The sequence below is a fragment of the Rattus norvegicus genome, chromosome 10 (assembly GCF_036323735.1).
Source record: "Rattus norvegicus strain BN/NHsdMcwi chromosome 10, GRCr8, whole genome shotgun sequence".
In the NCBI taxonomy this organism is placed as follows: domain Eukaryota; kingdom Metazoa; phylum Chordata; class Mammalia; order Rodentia; family Muridae; genus Rattus; species Rattus norvegicus.
This window is the reverse complement of record NC_086028.1, coordinates 29,388,816-29,408,493: the sequence shown is the minus strand read 5'-3', so window position 1 is coordinate 29,408,493 and position 19,678 is coordinate 29,388,816. Positions and strand designations below refer to the sequence as shown.

Below are 19,678 nucleotides of genomic sequence, written 5' to 3'. Positions count from 1 at the left end.
GTCGCCTTCCGCAGGCCCCACACCACACTAGCCCCAAGCATTCTATAGCATAGCACGGCCTCCTGTCATGGACTCTGCTCATGCTCCCAACAACCCAGTTAAGTCATGAGTCAACAAATCGGAACCCAACAACCAGAATTATATGTTAAATGTTCAATGTACAATACATCCACACAATTAACTTACAACCAATTGATAAGAATATAAACTGCCCATCTACATAAGATATATTTTGCTCATCAAGACATACAAAGCCCTGTAAACATCCATCCCTTAAGAATAGTCACAACAACCTGTAAATGTGCAGAGAGAAATCTTAGTATGTTTTGAAAAATCTAAGCCTGCAATGAAGAGTGCCTGGAAAGTGGTTGCTTAGCTTTCTAATCTTCTGAATTGAAGAGAAGCATCAGATGGCAAGGACTTTGGAGTGAGTATTGATTGGACAGCCAAGAGGCTATGGCGGATGCTCTGCTCAAGGTCATGTGATCACATAACAGCTCTGGCTTAGGGCCTGGCCCTCTGATTCCACTTTGAGATTTTTTTTGTTCAGATCTTCAATAGATCTTTTTTTTAGAAGCTTGATTTTGAGGGTGGAGGACTCTAATAAAACTTTATTTATAAAAGCAGACCACTCTGAGGGCAGGACATAGAAACGTGAAGCTGAAACGGACCTGAAAACTTTGTGCTGGCCAGTTCTCACAGTGTTGGAAGAAACCACACAGGCCTCTGAAAGAGAGAAGTCATCGGAGGTATTGCCCAGTGGAGAACCCAGAAAGCTGTAATACCATCCTGCCTTGTACCATGTGCAACCGTGGCACAAATATCATGGAAAGAACTGACCACCACTTTCTGATTGACTATGAGATCCATAAGAGGGATTTAGGCCTAGTCTAAGCTTGGTCAAAAGGCAGTGATTTGTGAAGCCGTGGCACTACCTACCACTATTGTTTTGCCAAATGGACGTGCTGTCAAGCTGCCTTGTAAATATGTATGGTGATTAGTGCACACTGATTAGTGCTGTTCTCAATCCCAGCCAGAGAAGCTTCTGCAGCGAGCAGAAGTCAATGCAGAGATTCACAACTGGTCCAAGTGCTGAGAGTGAATGATGGTCGAATGCTTGGCTCTAAACAGGACATCTGTATCAAGCTCCCCGAGGCTAAACAAACATCCTGGGGGGGGGGGAACAGTGGAAAGTATATAAGAGCTGCAGAATGGGGAGGAGTGCTGTGAGATGCCCCATTCCAGAAATGGCCATTGCATAACTGACCTCATATAATTACCTGCATGACTCTGGGTTCCTAAGGGCATCTGCACTGAGATCTGACCACCTGGCCCTCTCTGAGGATGGTCCAGTTGTGGTTCTTCCAGGAGCCCGATGCTTCTATTGGGACCTCCATGTTTTCTCTGGGAATGAAGGGTTTCTACCTTCTCCTGTAGGTCCTTTCTCTTTCGGTTGTGTCTTAGTCTGTTCTTCCTGGTCAGGTGGGCCTGCCTTCTCTCTCGTTCATTGCTTCAGTAGCTACTGACTCTCCACTCAACTCCAGACTTCCAGCTCCCAATGTTCAGTGGTTTCTCCCTGTGTCTTGTGCGCCACTAGGACTGCAGCCTCGGGCTTCTGCATTTTCTGTACCTCAAGAATGACCTCTAGCCTTAGAGTGCTTCATGGTCTATTGGCGATGCTGGCAATGCCCCACCAGCACAAAAAAAACCCCGCTGTGTCCACTACCAGAAGCACCTGTCACACCTTGTCCTCAGCAGGATACCCGTAGCAGACCTCAGGCCTTTGAGCAGGCAGAAATAGCCCCAGGGCCTAGTGGCTGGCACCCAGCACCGTCACTTCATCTGGTGACTTGACTTTCAAGAAAGTCTGTCCTTTAAACTCTACATCATGTATGCTGAATGTTCAATCGAATGTTAAGAGGTCATGGTTGAAAAGCAGCTATGTGGTGAGGACCAGAACAGCTAAGCTGGTCCTAAGCTTGCTGAAAGTTTGGGAAAACAGTCCTAGGTCCCTGTGCTTATAAAAAGTGATTATCCTTTTCCTTACTGGGACTGTTCATTTAGTACCTAATAAATGTTTTGCTATTGCTGGATGAAAGACCTCCTAGGAAGATTGACAGTTGTTAGAAGCCATTCCCTGCTCTCAAGTGTGGGCTCATAACAGGATGCTCCAAAGGTTTGCATAGGAGGATAGCAACTTCCTCCTACCCTTCTAGACAGTACAACCAGGACTCTAAGCAAATAACTCTACCAAAAACCATCCTGCCATTGCAAGGAGGCTGGAATGTGCCTGATCGGGTTTTCAGAGTAGCAGAGGGCGGATTGTTGATCTTCATTCTCCCTAAGTTCTGCACTTAAGTCTTTCCATGTGAGCCAGTAGGGGAATACAATAGGCACATGATTTGAACAGAGCGGACTTGTCTTTTCTGTTCAGTCTATTGAGATCCTGGGACATCATATACAGTGAGCGTCTTAGCACTTCATGGGGGTTAAATGTGTTCAGTCTTATTTTATAAGCAATGTCAGGGAGAGCACTCTTTGAGGGGAAAATGACATGAGAGTCACCAGAAACCCCAAACATGAAGGGATAAAGCACGTCCAGACACAATACAGATCCCCAATAAATATCGGAGCTGAATGGATGGCATATATGGGTATATGAGAGACACAGTTCATCCATCACACTTAGAGTTTTATTTCATGGTGTAGGGGTGTGCTGCTTAGTTTTTGTCAACTTGCTAAAGTCATCTGAGAAGAGGGAACCTCAAGGAAGAAAATTTCCCTGTCACACTGGCCTATAAGGCAAGCTTGCAGAGCATTTTCTTGGTCAATTGTTGATGTGAAGGGCCCAGACCACTATGGTCTCTGCTTCAGTTCCTGTCTTGAGTTCCTACCCTGACTTCCCTTTGCCTTGGGACTACAAGCTGTAAACTACAAATAAATCCTTTCCTCCCTGAATTGCTTTTGGTCGTGATGTCTTATCACAGCAATAAGAGCAAACTAAGACGAGGGGAAAGCAGAGAATCGTTTCAGGATTGATGAGGGAACAGCCAACCCCTCAAGAGGGCACAGTGCAGTCTTGTGCCCTGGTGCAGTTCCTTCTGGGAAGCCTGCGGGGACCGTCCCTGAGCTCAGCAAGATGCTGATGCTGGAAATACTAAAAAGGGAAGGGTCAACTCTGCACAACTGGAAGTGAAATCACTTCAAGGAGAAGCAGTTCTTAGATGATGGGGCTCGGGGGAGGGGACACAGCCAAATAGGCTTTGAAACTGAATGCCTGAGTCAGCTGAGCAAGTGACTGCAAGGAAGAGGTTTTATTTATTTGGTCTCAGAAAGCACAAATAGACAATCAAACACGTGAAAAGCATATGCAAGTCACTACTAGAAGCGTGGCCCTTGTGCCCTTACGTAGCACTAGGGTCTTCATGGTCCAATCCGCACCTTAGGTTCACGCGGGCTGTTGACATGGCGATCCCGGATGGTTTTCTTTGCACCCATTTGTGTGGTTATTAAGGTGCCCAGGCTTTTAGGTCCTTTCGTCACAGCTTCACTATCTTGCCCCTCAACTTCCAAAAGCTTCTATTCTTCCAGACACCCAGGGCGTCTCTGCTCCCCTGTCTTACAGAGTGTTGGGGGTGGGGACTGCCAAGGAGGCAAGCGATTGAATCTCCCCACCCCTATTTCCTTTCCTTCTTTTTGAGAAATTGTAGCATGCTAGTATGAGGCCTAGCCTGGCCTTGTTAGGTAGCTAAGGATGACATTGAACTTCTGAGTTTTCTGCCTCTCTTCCCCCAGTGCTAGGATTAGACCAAGCTTAGTTTATGCAGTGCTGAGGACCAATGTCAGCTCTTCACGAATGTTAGGTAAGCACACTGCCCTCTGAGCTATATACCCAAACCTGCATTTCAAGTTCTAGTCTTTTTTTTTAATTGTTTTTGAGACAAGGTTTCTCTGTGTGGTCCTGGCTGTGCTGGAACTTGCTCTGTACACCAGGCTGTCCTCAGACTTACAGAGATCTACCTGCCTTGGCCTCCTGAGTGCCGGGATTAAAAAGCACATGCCACCAATATGTGGCCTTTAAACTTCTTTTAAATTTAGGTATTTAAAGGCTTCCTTTCCAAAGAAGGCCCTGATTTCTTATCGATATCACTTCTTGGTGTTGAAACTATGCTAAACTCTCCATAGTCTGCCTTACAGCTTCTTCCTCTCTCTAAACACCACCTATGTCTTTATTGGCCACAAATACATAACACTGCTTGTGTCAGAATACTGTGTTCTTATTGGTTGTCACAAAAGCCAAGGTACCTAGGGAGCCTTGGTTGAAGGGTTGTTGGAGAGGATAACAACTTTACATTTTGCATAATAGGGCCTGTGGTCCCTGTGGATCAGGCCACGAGCATGAAATATTCAATACATCTTGGTGCACAAATGTTAAATACAGAAATAAATTAATAAATACATAAATTACTTAAATATTTCAATAGCATAAGGCCGTGGAGAATGCTAAAACCTCTATGCATAAATTAGCTCATTGTCTCTGCAGGCATTTAACATTTAAGTGTAGAAATGTAGCAAAGGTGTCATTATGTACTCAGAAAAACTGGAAAAAGCCAAAAAAAAAGCAGAAAATAGCTTTTGGGGGTCTCTTCCATCATGAGTGTAAATTTTTTCTTTCCTAACGACTTGCACTTTTCTTTCCTTCCAGAGTTACATCTTAGGATCGGCCCCTGTAAAAGAAGATGGGTCAGGTCATGTTGGTCGGAGGTATAGCCTCAAAATCCTCCTATTTCTCATCACACATTATCCCCAGACACTGGGTCTTGGGGAGTTCTGTGTGAGAAGGTCCAGCCCTTCCTTACAGGGCTCAGACTTCAGCTGATCTTATGCTTGCTAGGGGCTCTCTTCAGAGATTTTTCTTTAAAGGGCTTTAACGGGGATACTTCATTATTAAAAACATTTCAGTGGTTCCCCAGAACCTCTAGGACAAGGTTCCAAGTTCTGTTCACTTCCAAGTTCTCCATACTCTGACTCCTGATTTCCTCCCCATCCAGTCTTTCTTGCCTTTCCTAATACAAGGGTAGGACCTATGCCTGTTTTCTTTAATGCAGTACCCTTGGCCCAGGACAGTGCCTGACCTAACACACACATCAGATTAATATCTGCTAACGAATTAATGTGCTTTTGACTCTGGAATCCCCATGCCAGGAACTCCACCCCCCACCTCCCTCACAAGCCTCCTCTTAGCCTCCACCAAGGTCACTGAATGGGGTGTGGCTGGGCCTCACGGACCTGCTCACCTACCTGCAGGGTACACATGTCCATTTGCTGCATGATGAATTGTAGTAGCGGTCCTGCGCTTGCACACAGATATTCGCCCCTTTGCATTGGACTTCGGCAGAGGTCTTCTCTACGAGGAACGCACCTTTCTGCAAAGGAGAGGAAAGTTTAAGGGCTTTAGGCAATATAAGGCAGGCTGGCATGGATGCTCCCCTTGCACCACCTGCTGGCAGAAGCTGTAAACAGAGGTGTGTGTGTGTGTGTGTGTGTGTGTGTGTGTGTGTGTGTGTGTGTGTGTGTGTGTCCCATCTCGTCCCAGAGCTGGGGTAGCAGGCATTACTATTCAGTTTCTGGGAGTTAGAATTCAGGTCTTCATACTTATTCAACATGACTCATCTGTCTCCCCATTTTCACTTTTCTATTTACTACGTTCCAACAGAAACAGTTTGCTCCACCTTCTGCCTCTCTGAATAGCAGCCTTGCCCGAAGATCCATGGGCAACGGCTCCTATATGAGGCTGATGTTGGGACCGAGACCAGCTTTCCTTAACTGTCCTCTGGACATCAAGAAATACCATGCCTGTCAGCTTACGAAAGTGACTTCAAATCCTGGCAATGCTACTAAACAGCTGTGGTGCTTCAGGAAAATGTCTTTGCCTCTCTGTGTCTCTCTTTATTTATGAATAGGTCCCATGATAATGCCTGCCTTTAGGAATTGCAGCAGCTAAATACATTTATGTAAAATGCTTAGAAAGTGGGGTTGGGGATTTAACTCAGTGGTAGAGCGCTTGCCTAGCAAGTGCAAGGCCCTGGGTTCGGTCCCCAGCTCCGAAAAAAAGAAAAAAAAATGCTTAGAAAGCTTCTAGCAGGTAGAAAGCACTAGATGTTACCTGTTTAAGATAGGTATATTAAATATATATACACAGGCATGAAACTTAGCAGGATTTTAGGTAACAGTTGAAATCTGTTTCAAAATCATCCCATTTTCTGCTCCTGTTTCTGGGGAGTGATTGAGTGTCTGAGCTGAATTGCTAACACATTCTCAATGCTGTGTAGGGAAAAGCCTTTGATCTGTGACTTAAATGCTCTGTAAAACTGTCCTCCAAAACCTTGTGAGAGATCACTGTGTTAAGGACCAGAAATGGAGAAAGCCACCATATTAGCCCATGTAAGTGTGGGAATCTTGTAAGGTGAAATAATTGCATCGTATATTAAAGAAGCAGGGATTGTCCACATTTGATGAGACCCAGCACCAATGTTCTAGCATTTATTATATTTACTCAGTTGAAGCAATCATTTTAGGCTCCTGGATCCCAGGTCTCTATATCATGGACAATTTCAGTTGAGGATTTATGGTCGATTGTATTGGAGGAACTGAGGTGGTCGGGCCAACTTCCTTTGCCTCTATCAAACTAACTCTGGGTCCTGGTTCTGCTACTGCTCTAGGTGGGTGAATTTGGGCAAGCCATAGCCTCCCTGAACTTCTCCGTCCTCTGTGTAGAGGTGACAGCAATACTGGCTGCCTTCTGGCCTTTGCGTGGGTTGTGTGTGATACACATAGAGAGCCCTGAACGCAGTTCTGTTCCTGTAGCAAGTACCTGGTTGTTAGGATCTTCCCATTGTCCCCAACACGGGCTGCATTAAGTCCTACCTGGTTACACTCCTCCTCTGTCTCCTTCGTCTTTTCTTTCTTGCGCTGGATGCGGACGAAGAACTTGAGGGAGAAGTAGGAATGGGGAGTGCTCCAGGAGTCAGGGTACTCCCAGCTGACCTCCACCTGAGAGTTCTTCAAAGGTTTCACCTGCAGGTTCTTGGGTGGGTCCGGTTTGACTGCAGAAAAAGACAGGCATCCTTTAGTATCCTAGTAGGGTTTAGACTTCGGAGCTTGAGTGACTGAGACATCCACCTTCTAGTCTCTAAGATAGCTCCTTCACTTCTCTGAGCATCATGGCAGCGCCCCGTGAGGGAAATACCGAGCATGCTCCTTCGCTCGAGGAAGTCACCATTATTGGCCACACCCTACATTTTAGAGCCCTTTCTTCACTGCACAGACCGGAAGTCCCAGCTGGTTGAGTCGGTCTGCTTAATAAAGCCTCGTATCTGGGCCTGCGGTTAGGGAACCCTCCCTGTGTTTGGGTCCTGCTTTATACTAAGCATGTAGGTAACCCATAAACCATTAGGTGCCACCACTGGGGCAGAGCTGGGTCTGGGCTGCTGCTAGTGAGATTTTCGATGTGGAGAAAGGTAGCTTAACCCTTTAATTTCCTCATCTGTAAGATGCAGACGGTAGGGTCCATATCATACTTTTCAGGAAGTGCAGAATGAAAGAGAATGCAGGCCAATCCTATACCCCGGGGCTCACCAACATGTGGCAAACGGCACCTTTGCTCCCCAAGCGCATGCTCCCATGCGAAACTCACTGATGTCCCTGATGAAGAAGCTGGTGCTGTAGTTCTCATATTTATTCTGCTGCTGGGCCTCCACCACCAGTTCAATGGGCAGGGTCTCCTCGGCAGTTGGGCAGGTGACGTCCTCCTGGCACGCCACTGAGTACTTCTCGTAGTCCCTTTGGTTCAGTGTGACCTTCTCTGCAGACAGAGATGCTGCTCCACATGTCACCGCCCGAGACTCAGGGGAACTGATGGCAAAGACAGAAAGAGTTCTGTGTTATAGATCGGAGATCTATTGCCTGGTGACTACAATCTGAGGACAGACTGCCTAGCTGGCTAGATTTCTACTGTGAGATAAAACAACAGAAAGAAAACCACAAAAACACCCCAGCCCTTTCCAGAGTGGAAGTTTAGCTGTAAGAGATTGAAACTTTTATCTCTGGCCTAAATGAACCTGAAAAATGTTTTAATGCAAGAGGACCCACTTAATTATAAAAAATTATAATGAAAAAGATGATTATAAAGAAAGCATGCAATCCCCCTCTTAACTCAAATCTGAGTCCCACATAGAGACATTGTTCACAGCTTGTTACTTCTAGAGTTTTATAAATGAGTATTTAAGATAGACACACACACACACACACACACACACACACACACACACGCACGCATATTTGTACGTATGTAGTTTATCCAAATAGTAGCACGACTTTAAAAACAGACGAACATTATATAGGTGTGAGTTTATAACATCTTTTTCCTCTCTGAAAGTATGGTGGGGACTTCTCTAAGCAGAACATGAAAGTTGTGTTATTCATTTCAATAATGCACATTGGAGCCCATTTGAGAATTCTTTTGCTAATTATGCAAAATATTCCAGTGTCCCTTATCTGTGCGCCAGTTTCTTCAGGAACATGTGCAAGATGTCTCTAGCAAGAAAATTTTTCATGCTTGTCTAATTTTTTTTTTAAAGCACACAGAAGTCTGGCATGTGACTCTGTGCAAGCAACATATACACAGGTCTCCTTTGGGGCCACCTTTACCAGTTCAAAAAATTCTCATATAAGCAGCAAGGACTTTGATGTCACCCCGGGCCATTATTTTCCTTAGCTATGTTTAAGTCATAGCAAATTCATGCTAAAGACGAAAACATGAGTCCCCGTGGCCCCCGTTTATTCATTTATTTATTTTTTTTAAAGATTTATTTATTTTTATATATAAGTACACTGTAGCTGTTTTCAGACACACCAGAAGAGGGCATCAGATCCCCGTTACAGACGGTTGTGAGCCACCATGTGGTTGCTGGGAATTGAACTCAGGACCTCTGGAAGAGCAGTCAGTGCTCTTAACCACTGAGCCATCTCTCCAGCCCCCCCCCCACCCCTGTTTATTCATTTAAATAGTGGGAGTGCTAGGGTGCTCCTGCCCTCCACACGACTCAGGGGTCTAGTTGCTGACTGAAGTCAGCTGTAGAGCAGTCTGACACACCAGTCTGCAGCCCTGGGAAATTTTTCCTTTTTTTTTTCAGAGAAAGCCCAAGTGTGTTGGAGAAACTGAACTCCAGAATAACAGTCTTGATGGGTCAGAAAGAATTTGAAAAGGCTCTAGGAAAATCTCAAAAGGCCTCAGAGGGTTCTGGAATCTGTTCCAGGGCTTCCAACAAGCAAGGCCCTGGAGTACTTGATTCTGTTTTGGACACAAGGTTGAGCTTTGGCAAGTTATTTGTAGCTGTGGGTTCTTTGTAATTTCTCCCCACGGTGCTGTGAGCCTTAATGAAGCCCGGCCAGGCAATTCGGATGAGTGAATTCAAACTCCCCAGACAACTGTTCTCAGAGGGTTGGCTTAAAGCTCCTCACGATTTCCTTAGGCAAGCAGAGGGGAGTCGAAAAAGAAAAATCTAGAATTGACTTTGCTGTTCCATTACCAGTCACGGATAATCCACGGGCGGTTTGTACTTATTTCCGTTATGGAGTAGCAAAGCATTGAGGAATCTCGACGGCTCCCTTACCTGCTGCTGCTCTTGATGTTAAACTTCAAGTCCGTGTTTCTGTGCACCAGCCATGAGCAGGTGAACCGTCCGGAGTAGTTTGGTGCTTCACACTTCAGGAAAGTCTTATTTTTGAAATCTGCATTTGGAAAGGGGGAAAAAAAAAGAGAAATATTTAGGAGTTTTCTTTCAATAAAGAAATTTGTTTTTGTTTTCGTTTGAGTTTTGATTGTAGATGGAGTACTGGCCATTAAATGGTACCAGGGTGAGATTTTTTTTTTTTTTTTTTTTTTTTTGAGACAAGGTCTCTGGGTGTAACTGGTCAGCCAAAACAGCTTATTGGTGAGTTATGGGCCAATGAGAGTTCCTGTCTCAAAGGATATGAGAAAGATTCTGAACCTCCACACACACATACAGACCTGTACACACACACACACACACACACACACACACACACACTCACTCATAATTATTATTTTTAAGGAGAGGTAGAAGAAAAGATATTATCCCAGGGCATGGAATTACTTTTTAAAATCTCGGTGGACCAAATTCCATTTTCCTTCTTGTGGAGCAGCAGATGTGAGTGGCTCAGAGTCTCGCCTCCTCTGTGGCAGGTGTATTGGCCAGCATCTAGAAACTCTCTGACAGTGATGGTCAGGGTCTTTCCAGAGCCTATGACTCCACGTCTCTGGTCTGAGGTCCAGGTGATGTCATCTTCTTCAGGACTGTCACAGGTGAGGGTCACCGTTTCTCCAGGGGCATCGGGGCGCCAGTCCACCTCTACAACATAAACTGGAGAGCACCAGTAGTGAGGACCTGGACCAGGAGCCTCACGAACTCTGGAACTGGGTTTTATTCAGTGTCTTTACATGCCCACTGCCCTTGGAACATCATAGCTCACAAGAATTTGGCAAGTGTTGCTGAGACAATCTCAGGGCAATGGGGACAGAACAGAGAAGCAGTTTTATAGTTGCCACCAAGTCATTAGCTGGCAGGTGGCCTGTAATAATCAGTCTCTGATTAGCAAGGGAAGACCCTGAAACAAGAAAGATGCAAACAGCACAGGATTCCTTGTGCGTGTGTGCACACATGCATGCCTGTGTGTGTGTGTGTGTGTGTGTGTGTGTGTGTGTGTGTGTGTGTTGAGTGTGTTGGGAATGAGGGGGAATAAGTTTCCTGTTGTAGTTCATAGGGAATACACAGGGTGCAGCATTGAGCAGGGGAGCACAATGGCTTAAAGCATGGGCATGGAAAAAGAAAGATCAGGAAATCCTGTCTTCTCTAATTGCAAAGGGGATTTTGAGCAAGGTCCTGAACCACCACCAGTAGCCTCAGAGTCCTGGCAAAATGATAGGAACAATAGTGTCTATGCTAATAGGTTTAGCTGTGAGGATAGATGGTAGAAAGCATGCACCTTGGCAAAGCTACTGCAGCTTAACCCTGTGCTAGCCTTTCATCATCATCATCATCATCATCATCATCATCATCATCATCATCATCATCATCATCATCACTGTCATCATTGTTGTCCACAGATTGAAGAGGCAGGCAAATGCACTAAAAAAAAAAACCCTTAAAATTATCCAGGAAGACTTAGGTTTTTTTTTTTTTTTTTTTTAGTCCCTTCTGCATGAAATTTGTCAATGGAGATTGTCATTAACTACTTGTTTTGAAAAGCTATTTTACACTTTTATGAAGCAGTAGGTGATATTCTCAGTTTTTTGAAGGAACTGTTTGTGCTGATGCCAAGGTCCCATCAAGTATGAAGTGTAGCAAATGCTGTAGTTCAGATCTTTTGTCTCCTGTGTTACACAATGCATATCTGATGCCAGTTCCTAAATGAGCCTCCGTAAGGTATTCTGGAGCGTGTCACATCAAACCTTCATGTGACAAAGCTTCAAAGGTCACCTACATACGAATTATTAATTGAAAGACGAGCTTAACTCAGTGGCCCTTGAAGCCTGGCTGTCTCCCAACCTCCATTATCAACATCACCCGAAAAGTCATCAGTGATACTGTTTGCTCTTGGTCGCTGAGTCAGAAATCTTGGGACGCCCACAGTGATCTGATGCCTGGTTGGATCTGGAGGGCACAGCTTGGGGCTCAGAATGGCACAGCCATGGATCGAAGCCAGCAGAAGGCCTCAAGAGAGCTATGGGCTCAGGCGTGGGAAGGGACATCGAGCTACTTTAGAATTTTACTTTATAGCTCAGGCTGGCCACAAAATCAGGGCTATCTTCTTGTTTTGACCTACCAAGTTCAGGGACTGCAGGCAATGCTACCATGCCTGAGTCTGATGTCATTCTTTTTTTAAAAATGAAAGTGAAATATTAGTGCTTTCTTTCGAAGGTAACAGCTAAACTAATTTGAATGCAAGCTTAAGACCATTCCCTGAAGTGCCCTGTGAATGGTGGCTTTGTGACTTGCATTGGAGTTTAAGGCCTTGTGAAATGCTAAGTTCTTACTTTTACATCCATGGTGGGATTTGTAGCTGCTGAGTGGGGAGGAAAGATAAGAGGTGCAAATCACTTGAGGCCCAAAGTCTTTGGAAATCATTAGCTTGAGCTGACACTAACCCATAGGACCCTTTGGCTTCCAATTTCTTTTTGTCTTCTAGGCCACAAAACAGACCTGCCCTTTATTTTCCTTTTAGAACCTGAATTCAGAAACCTCAGAACACCTTGGTCCCATGGCAGGGAAAGGACTTCTTGGGGATGTTGGAATCAGAGCTTAGATATCCGCTGGGCTTCAGGCCACCATTGTGGCTCCAACATAAGCTCTCTCTGTGTTTTTCATGTTGATTTTTCTGAAATTTCTGTGGTTTACCAGGTCAGAAGTATCTAAGCGGTTAACCCTGCCAGGGCCTTAGTTCCTGCATAAGCAGTCTGTCTTTTAAAAAAAATCCTTAAGTTGTAGATCTGGCTGTGTTAGAAGCTTTAATTAGGAAAGTGCCCAAAATTCTATTGGGGTGGGTGTCCAGACTTGGGATTACTCTTTTTAAAGTTGCATTTAATTCTTCCGCGCGTGTGTGTGAACATGTGTCACAGCTCATGTCTGGAGAGCAGAGGACAGTTTCGAGGAATTGATTTTCTCCATTTGTCAAGTTGATCCCAGTGCTTAAGTCTAGGTCATCAGGACTTGGTGGCAAGCACCGTTACCTGCTAAATATCTTTCTAACTCTTCAGAATGAAAGATTCTGAAGTTCTCAGAAGATTATTTCTAATCAGCCGCTGAGAAATCTTTCCATTTTTAATTTATACCCGTTTCCTCTTTGTGGCCACAGGAAACAGTTGCTTCATGCCTTACTTGTAAAAATCTAGCACAGAAGCACGCAGGCTCTGAAGTGAGACTAAACTGGGATCGAGTTCTGTTGTGGGCCTTGTGGGAAAGATACTTAATCTCTCGAGCCTCAGTTTTCACCATCTGTAAAATGGAATACAGAAAGCTCCTCCTTTACATGGCTGCTGTGACATTAAGTGAGGTTCTGTGCTCAGTAAATACTAATTATTACTGTAGTGTAGCTGTAAGAGCAGAAGTTCCTGACACGATTACCTTGTATTTTGTGAAACATTTGAGGTTCTGTCAGGAACATCTGAGGACTGAGTTGATGGACATTTACTAGCTGTGAGATGGTACAAGGACAGAGAGTGCCCCTTGCTATGTCTTCATTATTTATCTACTAATAATCTTATTGCCATTGGGGTAATGAAAAGCTCAGAGACTTTGTTTTAAACCATAGTACTTGCTAATATGGATGCTCACTCTACCCTATGCTGTCCTCTGTATTCATTAACATATTCAATAGCCCATGCGGGCTGTGCAATATTGAATACCCAACTAAGAAAAGTGACATCCGGAGGCTACCCAACCTCAAAGGTTCAGAATCAGTACCTGGCAGGAACATGACCCGAAACTAAGCCAGTGCGAATGTCAATCCTAAAATAACCAGAGGACAACCATCATGGTGCCCACTGAGAAGATGTGCTAATGTGGAGGACAGGAGAGAACAGAAGGCCGTCTTGCTACTTCTCTTCCAAAATTCTCTACTCAGGGAATTCCAGTTGTTTAGAAAAGTCATTTTCAGTGATCTAAGGCAAAGGTCATATCCTGCTTGCCATCGTAGTCCTCCCGAAGCTCTTTTCCTGTCACCCAACATGAAAACCAAACAAGGCAGAGATAGGTGGAGGAAGAAGAAGAGAGGCTAGCCCTTCATCTTCCCTGAGGACTTTTCCCTGAGGAAAACCCAGGCGTGGCTGCCTCCTTCAGGCTTCAATCCCCCTTCCCAGCAGCTGCCTGGAGGTCAAGCCCAGCTGCTGGAGCTCCAAAGAAAATAGGCCAAACGTTGCTTACCATCTTTCTCCAGCTCCCACATGGCCATGAGTGGAGACACCAGCAAAACCATGGCAAACCAGGAGAAGGTTAACTTCTGATGACACATCTGTATGGAGGAGGGGCGGGAGGAAGAAAGGGAGCAGAGGAGAAGGAAAGGGGCAGGAAGACGGGAGGGAGAATGTCAATCATTATCCAATTAACCACGCCCACATTTTACCTGCCTGTTGATTTTTTTCTGTTTTTCTGCACACTGTTGGGCTAGGATTATAGGAGTTCTGTTCTAGCTTTGGGTAAAAACATCTCCAAATAAATAACTACAGGCTCCCTGGAGCTGAAATAATCACAGGGGCCAGCCATCTGGCACTATTTTGTTTGTAAAAATATATTAATTTACTATTATTACTATTATTACTACTATTGCTATTATTATATTGATTCCTATTTACTATTTTATGTGTGCTTATGTGTATTAGCATGCGTGGAGGTCAGAGGACAACTTTTGGGAGTTGACTTTCTCCTTCTACTATGGGTTCGGGGTTCAAACTCAGGTCACCAGGCTTGTGCAGCGAGTAATGCTATCTGCTGAACTGTCTTACTGATACCCACAGTCATCCCCCTTCTCCCTCTTTTTGTTGACCTTTGAGAGTCTCGGCCTTGGCTGTCCTGGAACTCACTATGTAGATCAGGTGGACCTCAAACTCAGAGAGGTCCACCTGCCTCTGCTTCTCGAGTGCTGGGATTAAAGGCGAGAGCCACCACACCTGGCTCAATATCTTTTTTTTAAGGCTCACAAACATAAGCTTAGAGATGAACGTGACCTCCTGGGTCCACCTTTATCAGTCATATACTTCGTTCCTACTGCAATATTAATAATTAAAGAGCATTGAACAGAATGGGAAAATACTGCCATGCTACCAACACTTACTAGAACAGTGTCACTGGGCATCTGTACCACCCTGCTGTGCAGCAGACATTGGGATGCCCCAGGCTAAAGGGACAGCTTAAGTGTGCGGAAGGTAATACAGGGCAAACTTTCAAGTTCCGACAAGGTCCTGTAGTGGATTAGGTTTTTTTTTTTTTTTAAACCTAGGCAGAAATTACTCCAAATTCTAAGATAATTCTCTGCCTCACAACAAAATGCAGCATTTCTCAAGCTTGGGTGTATGCATAAGACTGGGCTAAGACTGTTGGGTCTCAGCCCAGAGTGTCTGATTTAACATCTCTCGAAGGTGCTAGAAGCTGACTCTCTGACACATTGTGAGGGCAAATGTGTTGGCCAGGTTTCAGGGTCCAGAACTCCTAAAATTCAAGATGTTTTTTGGCAGAAGACCATAACGTATTGATTGACCCTCCATGAAATAGATTAATTGGCCAACATCTTATACTGTAAACTAATCCAGGGCAATAGAAACCTTTCGCCTGTAAAGATTATACCTCACTCATAAGCGTGGTTGCGATCATTAGTGTCTAAGTAATTCTCTTCAGAAACACTTCCATCTATCTTGGAGGATGCCACTGTCTGGCAGGAACAAGGTTTGAGAGACCACAGGTCTAACCCATATGAATTAAGACTTAAATGTTATGGGCAAATACCTTAAAATAAACAGGCCTTGGTTAGAGATCATGACATTTTAGAGAATAGAATTACTACTAACCTCTGAGGATCTTGCTATGATTTCTCTTTCTTTACATATGTTATCAATGACAGAGACAGGATTAGGAGCCAGGCCTTGTCTAGGTCCAAATTATCATATAGCCAAGCCAAGTACTTAGCAGAAAGGGTGCTGGTTGCTACATTCATAGGCTTGGAGTCAAGCAGACATGAGCTTGGATTCTGGCCCTCCTACTCAGTAGCTTTGTGGTATTGGTCTAGTGCCTCTGAGCCCTACTGTCTTATGAAAAAGACATAATGTGGTCTTAAAGAACTGCTGGGAACTAGTAGAAAAGCTAAGGAAAAAAAAAACACTGAAATTCTTTCTGTTTTGTATACAGTACATTGGAAAATAAAATCTGCCAGGCCGTAGAGAGAAATGCCCAGAGAAGGTGGTGCAATGATACACGGCCGTGACACCCAGATAGTAGGAGGACTCTGGGAAGGGAAAAAGGCAGAGATTCCTGGCATCTCTTGGTGATCTCTTCATATGCTCTCAGCGCAGGGATTTCCCCTTTGGCTACATGCCAAACATTTCCTCTGTCAGCCTCAGATGCATGTGAGCATCGCACACGAACCGTATTTCAGGCTGAAGGGAGCCCTGGCAATGGTCCAAGGAACGATCTTCATTTCCTCATCACCTACATCTTAGATCATAGAAGACCAGCCGAGGCATGGAGAAGGGGGGTTGGGGGTTGCCTCTTAATCAAATCTGCACAAGCAAAAAGTGTGCAGTATGTAGCCAGGTTTTGGCTTTCTGTCTGATCGGCAGAAGCTGGGAGATGTATCCCTCTCACTCCACAATACTTCCACAAGATACTTTTTAACAATTCGGGTTTTTTTTTTTTGTTTTTTTTTGTTTTGTTTTGTTCTCATGGGATTTCATTAGTTTTCTTAACTCCCGAAAGTCTTGGGCAAAGAACACAGGAACCTCGGGTTAGACACTCTAGCTCCTTAGAGCATGCATATGCTCCTAACATTGCTGCCAGCAGGTGCCTAAGTGGACATCCCTTTTGCAGGTTTCATTCAGGTTGTTTTTTTTTTTTTAATTAAAATGAGAAATGATAGGTGAAAATAAAAATGCTCAGAAACAATAATACACAGTACAGATGGCACGACTGTCAAGGATGGCAAAAATGTCATGGGCAAAGGACCCTGGTGCTACGGCCAAACAGACCCCGATCTGTCACTTGTTAGTTACGTGACCTTGACAAGTTGTGTTGACGTCTTCAAACCTGTACTCCTGGACTAAAAATAGGAACCCTGTCAGGATAGGAGTTGATGAAATGATCCCTAGAAAGTGCCAGCTTGATCCCCAAATGAAAACAGAACCCCGAATACCTACTATTCTCCTTCCGCATTACTGAAATACAAATGCCAACGGTTTGATTACATCTTTTTTTTTTTTTTTTTTTGGTTCTTTTTTTTTTTCGGAGCTGGGGACCGAACCCAGGGCCTTGCGCTTCCTAGGCAAGCGCTCTACCACTGAGCTAAATCCCCAACCCCTTGATTACATCTTTAATGTCTATTTCCCCTATACCGAGGTGCGTGCAAGGCATCATGTCTGTCTGGTCTTATATCCAGACTCTAGCCTAGAGAGATTCCATGGACTGTTGGTGCAATAATCATTGTATTTCAGATCTCAGCAAAATGAATTCCTGGGGGTGGCCTTATCTCATCTTGAAATGCCTTGTTTGAACAAATGGAGCCATCAGCTGAAGCTGATATAAACCTGCCCCTTCCAGTGCCTAAGATTTCACCTGGGCAAGCAGCAGGAGCCAAACTGTGAAGACAATCTTTCTTCCCCTCTCTCACATATTTTAGTACCCTTTAGGGAGTAGTTTTGAACATGCCTAGGGCTTTTCAGTTTGGAAGAGGTGACAAAGTCAGTTAAAAAGCCAAAGGAGGCCCAGAACTCAGCTCTCCACTTTGATTTTCATAGCTGATTCTCAAGGCCGTCACAGGTAGGACATTCAGTTATGAGTTTAACTTTAAGGGGTTGCATGAAAGGCTTTTTAAAAGTCTCACTATTAAGGCAAGAACAGACTTTAACTACACTCTTTAACACACATGCATTAATACTTAAGAACATGCACATGTGTGTATGTGTCTGTACAGGCAAAGCAAACCTTTCAATCAGATACATATCTGTCCACAACGTTTGTATTAATAGCTCACTTTTTTTTGAGACAGGGTCTCAAACTCATTACACAGCTGAAGCTTGCCTTAAGTTCCTATTCATTCTGTTTCCCACCTCCCAAATGTGGGTATTACAGGTGTGCACCATCACATCTGTAATTAGCTGACTTTTTAAATGAGTATTTGAAGTCCCCGTCCTCAAAGCACCTGGTTTCCACCAGCAGGTAAAGCCATTTGGGATGCTTCTCGAACCCGCTTATCCCCACGTCCTGCCCAGGTCAGGGGTAGCCTGTACCCCGGAAGCTGTGTCTAGACAGCCTCTAGACTCCGGGGATTAGTGACAGGGAACAGGAGAGAACTTACCTTGCTTTGCTGCTGCCTGCTTGGTCTGATGTGTCTGGACACCCACTGTTCCTTCTGCTGCTGTGGGTGCTTCTGGAGTTTATATACTCTACTCCTACAGAACTTTCTGATGGAAACCCAAACTAGAAACTGACTAGTCTCAATTGCAACACTGAAAACTAGTGTCAAAACATTCTGGGGGAATTTTAAGAAGTTCCTCCCCCTTTTCTTGCCTCTCTGGGTGCATCTATTATACAGAGGCAATATAGACATTGAAATCCCAGGTTAAGAGGAAATGACTGCGGGGTGTGGAAAAAGGAAGGAGGCAGAGATGCTAATTTCTGTTTACATCATGCCTAAGGTGAAGAGAGGCCGCAATGGCCAACCTCCCCGGATTCCACAGACTGGGGAAAAAGGAAGGTCTTGCCCCAAACCGAGTTGATGGTTCATGCCACAATCAAACAAGGAGGTGCTACTATGGGGCCCGAAGAATAAAGAGCCTAGTGCATCTGGACCACCTTTCCCCCATGTTTCTTGCTAGCACCTGAGTTTCAGAAGCTAGTACCTCCTGTTTGGCTCCGTGCCTCTCCTCCCCCACCACCTGCCCCGCCCCATACTATGTTGTTTGTATCCAGAGGCAGCACTAGGGAGGCGAACAACTAATAAAATTCATTCTGTTTTGAGGGCATCTCCTATGCTTATAGGTCCTTACTCATGGATGGATAGCTCGCCATAGGCGAGGGAACAGATGACCTACGCCATACTCAAAGATCACTCTTTTGGGTACCCGTACTGTATTCTCACTTCAGTAATCACGTATCTGTGGTCCTAGAAACCCTGTGTAATTACTCCTCTTCAGGAATTTAAAATTGCAGAGAGGTGTGCAATCTTGTAAGTTGATGTTACCTCCCTGCCTCATCCATGCTCAGAAACATTAGCTCTTGCACATCCTGTTCAAATACAGATGAGGGTCATTCTCAGAACCGCCGATAGAGGGCGCTGAGCGAAGACATCCTCGCGGCTGGGACGCACCGGCAGCTTCTCCATTCCTGTCCCTGGCCTGGGTTCCCGCCGCCTGGGAAGTTCCTAGGGCTGAGGCTGGACCCTGTCAGGTTTCGGGCGGTGTAGTTTCCGGCCTAACTTTCTTCAAAGTGTCAGCCTGCCTGGGGCTCGGGGAGGTGGAGGGGGCAGGAAATTCGGGCGAGAACTGCGGAGCTTCCCAGCCACACACTTCCGCACTCCTGCAACCCAGCTGCAATTCCTCTGGTCCTGATCCGGCCTCGAATGGAGGGTGGAGACATCAGTCACAGTAAGGTAGCTAGTGGCATCCCTGTACTCCTAGGCTTCGAGTAAAACTGGTTTTATATACAAGATTAGTCTTAAGTGAACAAAGATTATTCTTAAGTGAACAAAGTAGGTTTCGTTGCATACTGGTAGTGCTGTATAGTGTGTGTGTGTGTGTGTGTGTGTGTGTGTGTGTGTGTGTGTGTGTGGTGTGTGTGTGTGCGTGTGTGTGTATACGTGCGCGGGCGCCCGTGTTTCACCAGTGACATGGGAGGGA

General features: G+C 45.0%; 1 protein-coding gene across 1 annotated transcript; it reads right to left on the bottom strand.

The window, feature by feature from the left end:
* Positions 1 to 3,299: 3,299 nt before the first annotated feature.
* On the bottom strand, positions 3,300 to 18,194 carry Il12b (interleukin 12B). The gene is made up of 8 exons (NM_022611.2): positions 18,139 to 18,194; positions 14,004 to 14,091; positions 10,179 to 10,445; positions 9,675 to 9,792; positions 7,697 to 7,914; positions 6,928 to 7,106; positions 5,302 to 5,426; positions 3,300 to 4,727 (listed from the first exon to the last, which is right to left on the bottom strand). The coding sequence occupies exons 2-8, from the start codon at positions 14,089 to 14,091 to the stop codon at positions 4,715 to 4,717; spliced, it is 1,008 nt and encodes a 335-aa protein (NP_072133.2). The 5' UTR covers positions 18,139 to 18,194; the 3' UTR covers positions 3,300 to 4,714.
* Between the last annotated feature and the right edge of the window lie 1,484 nt (positions 18,195 to 19,678).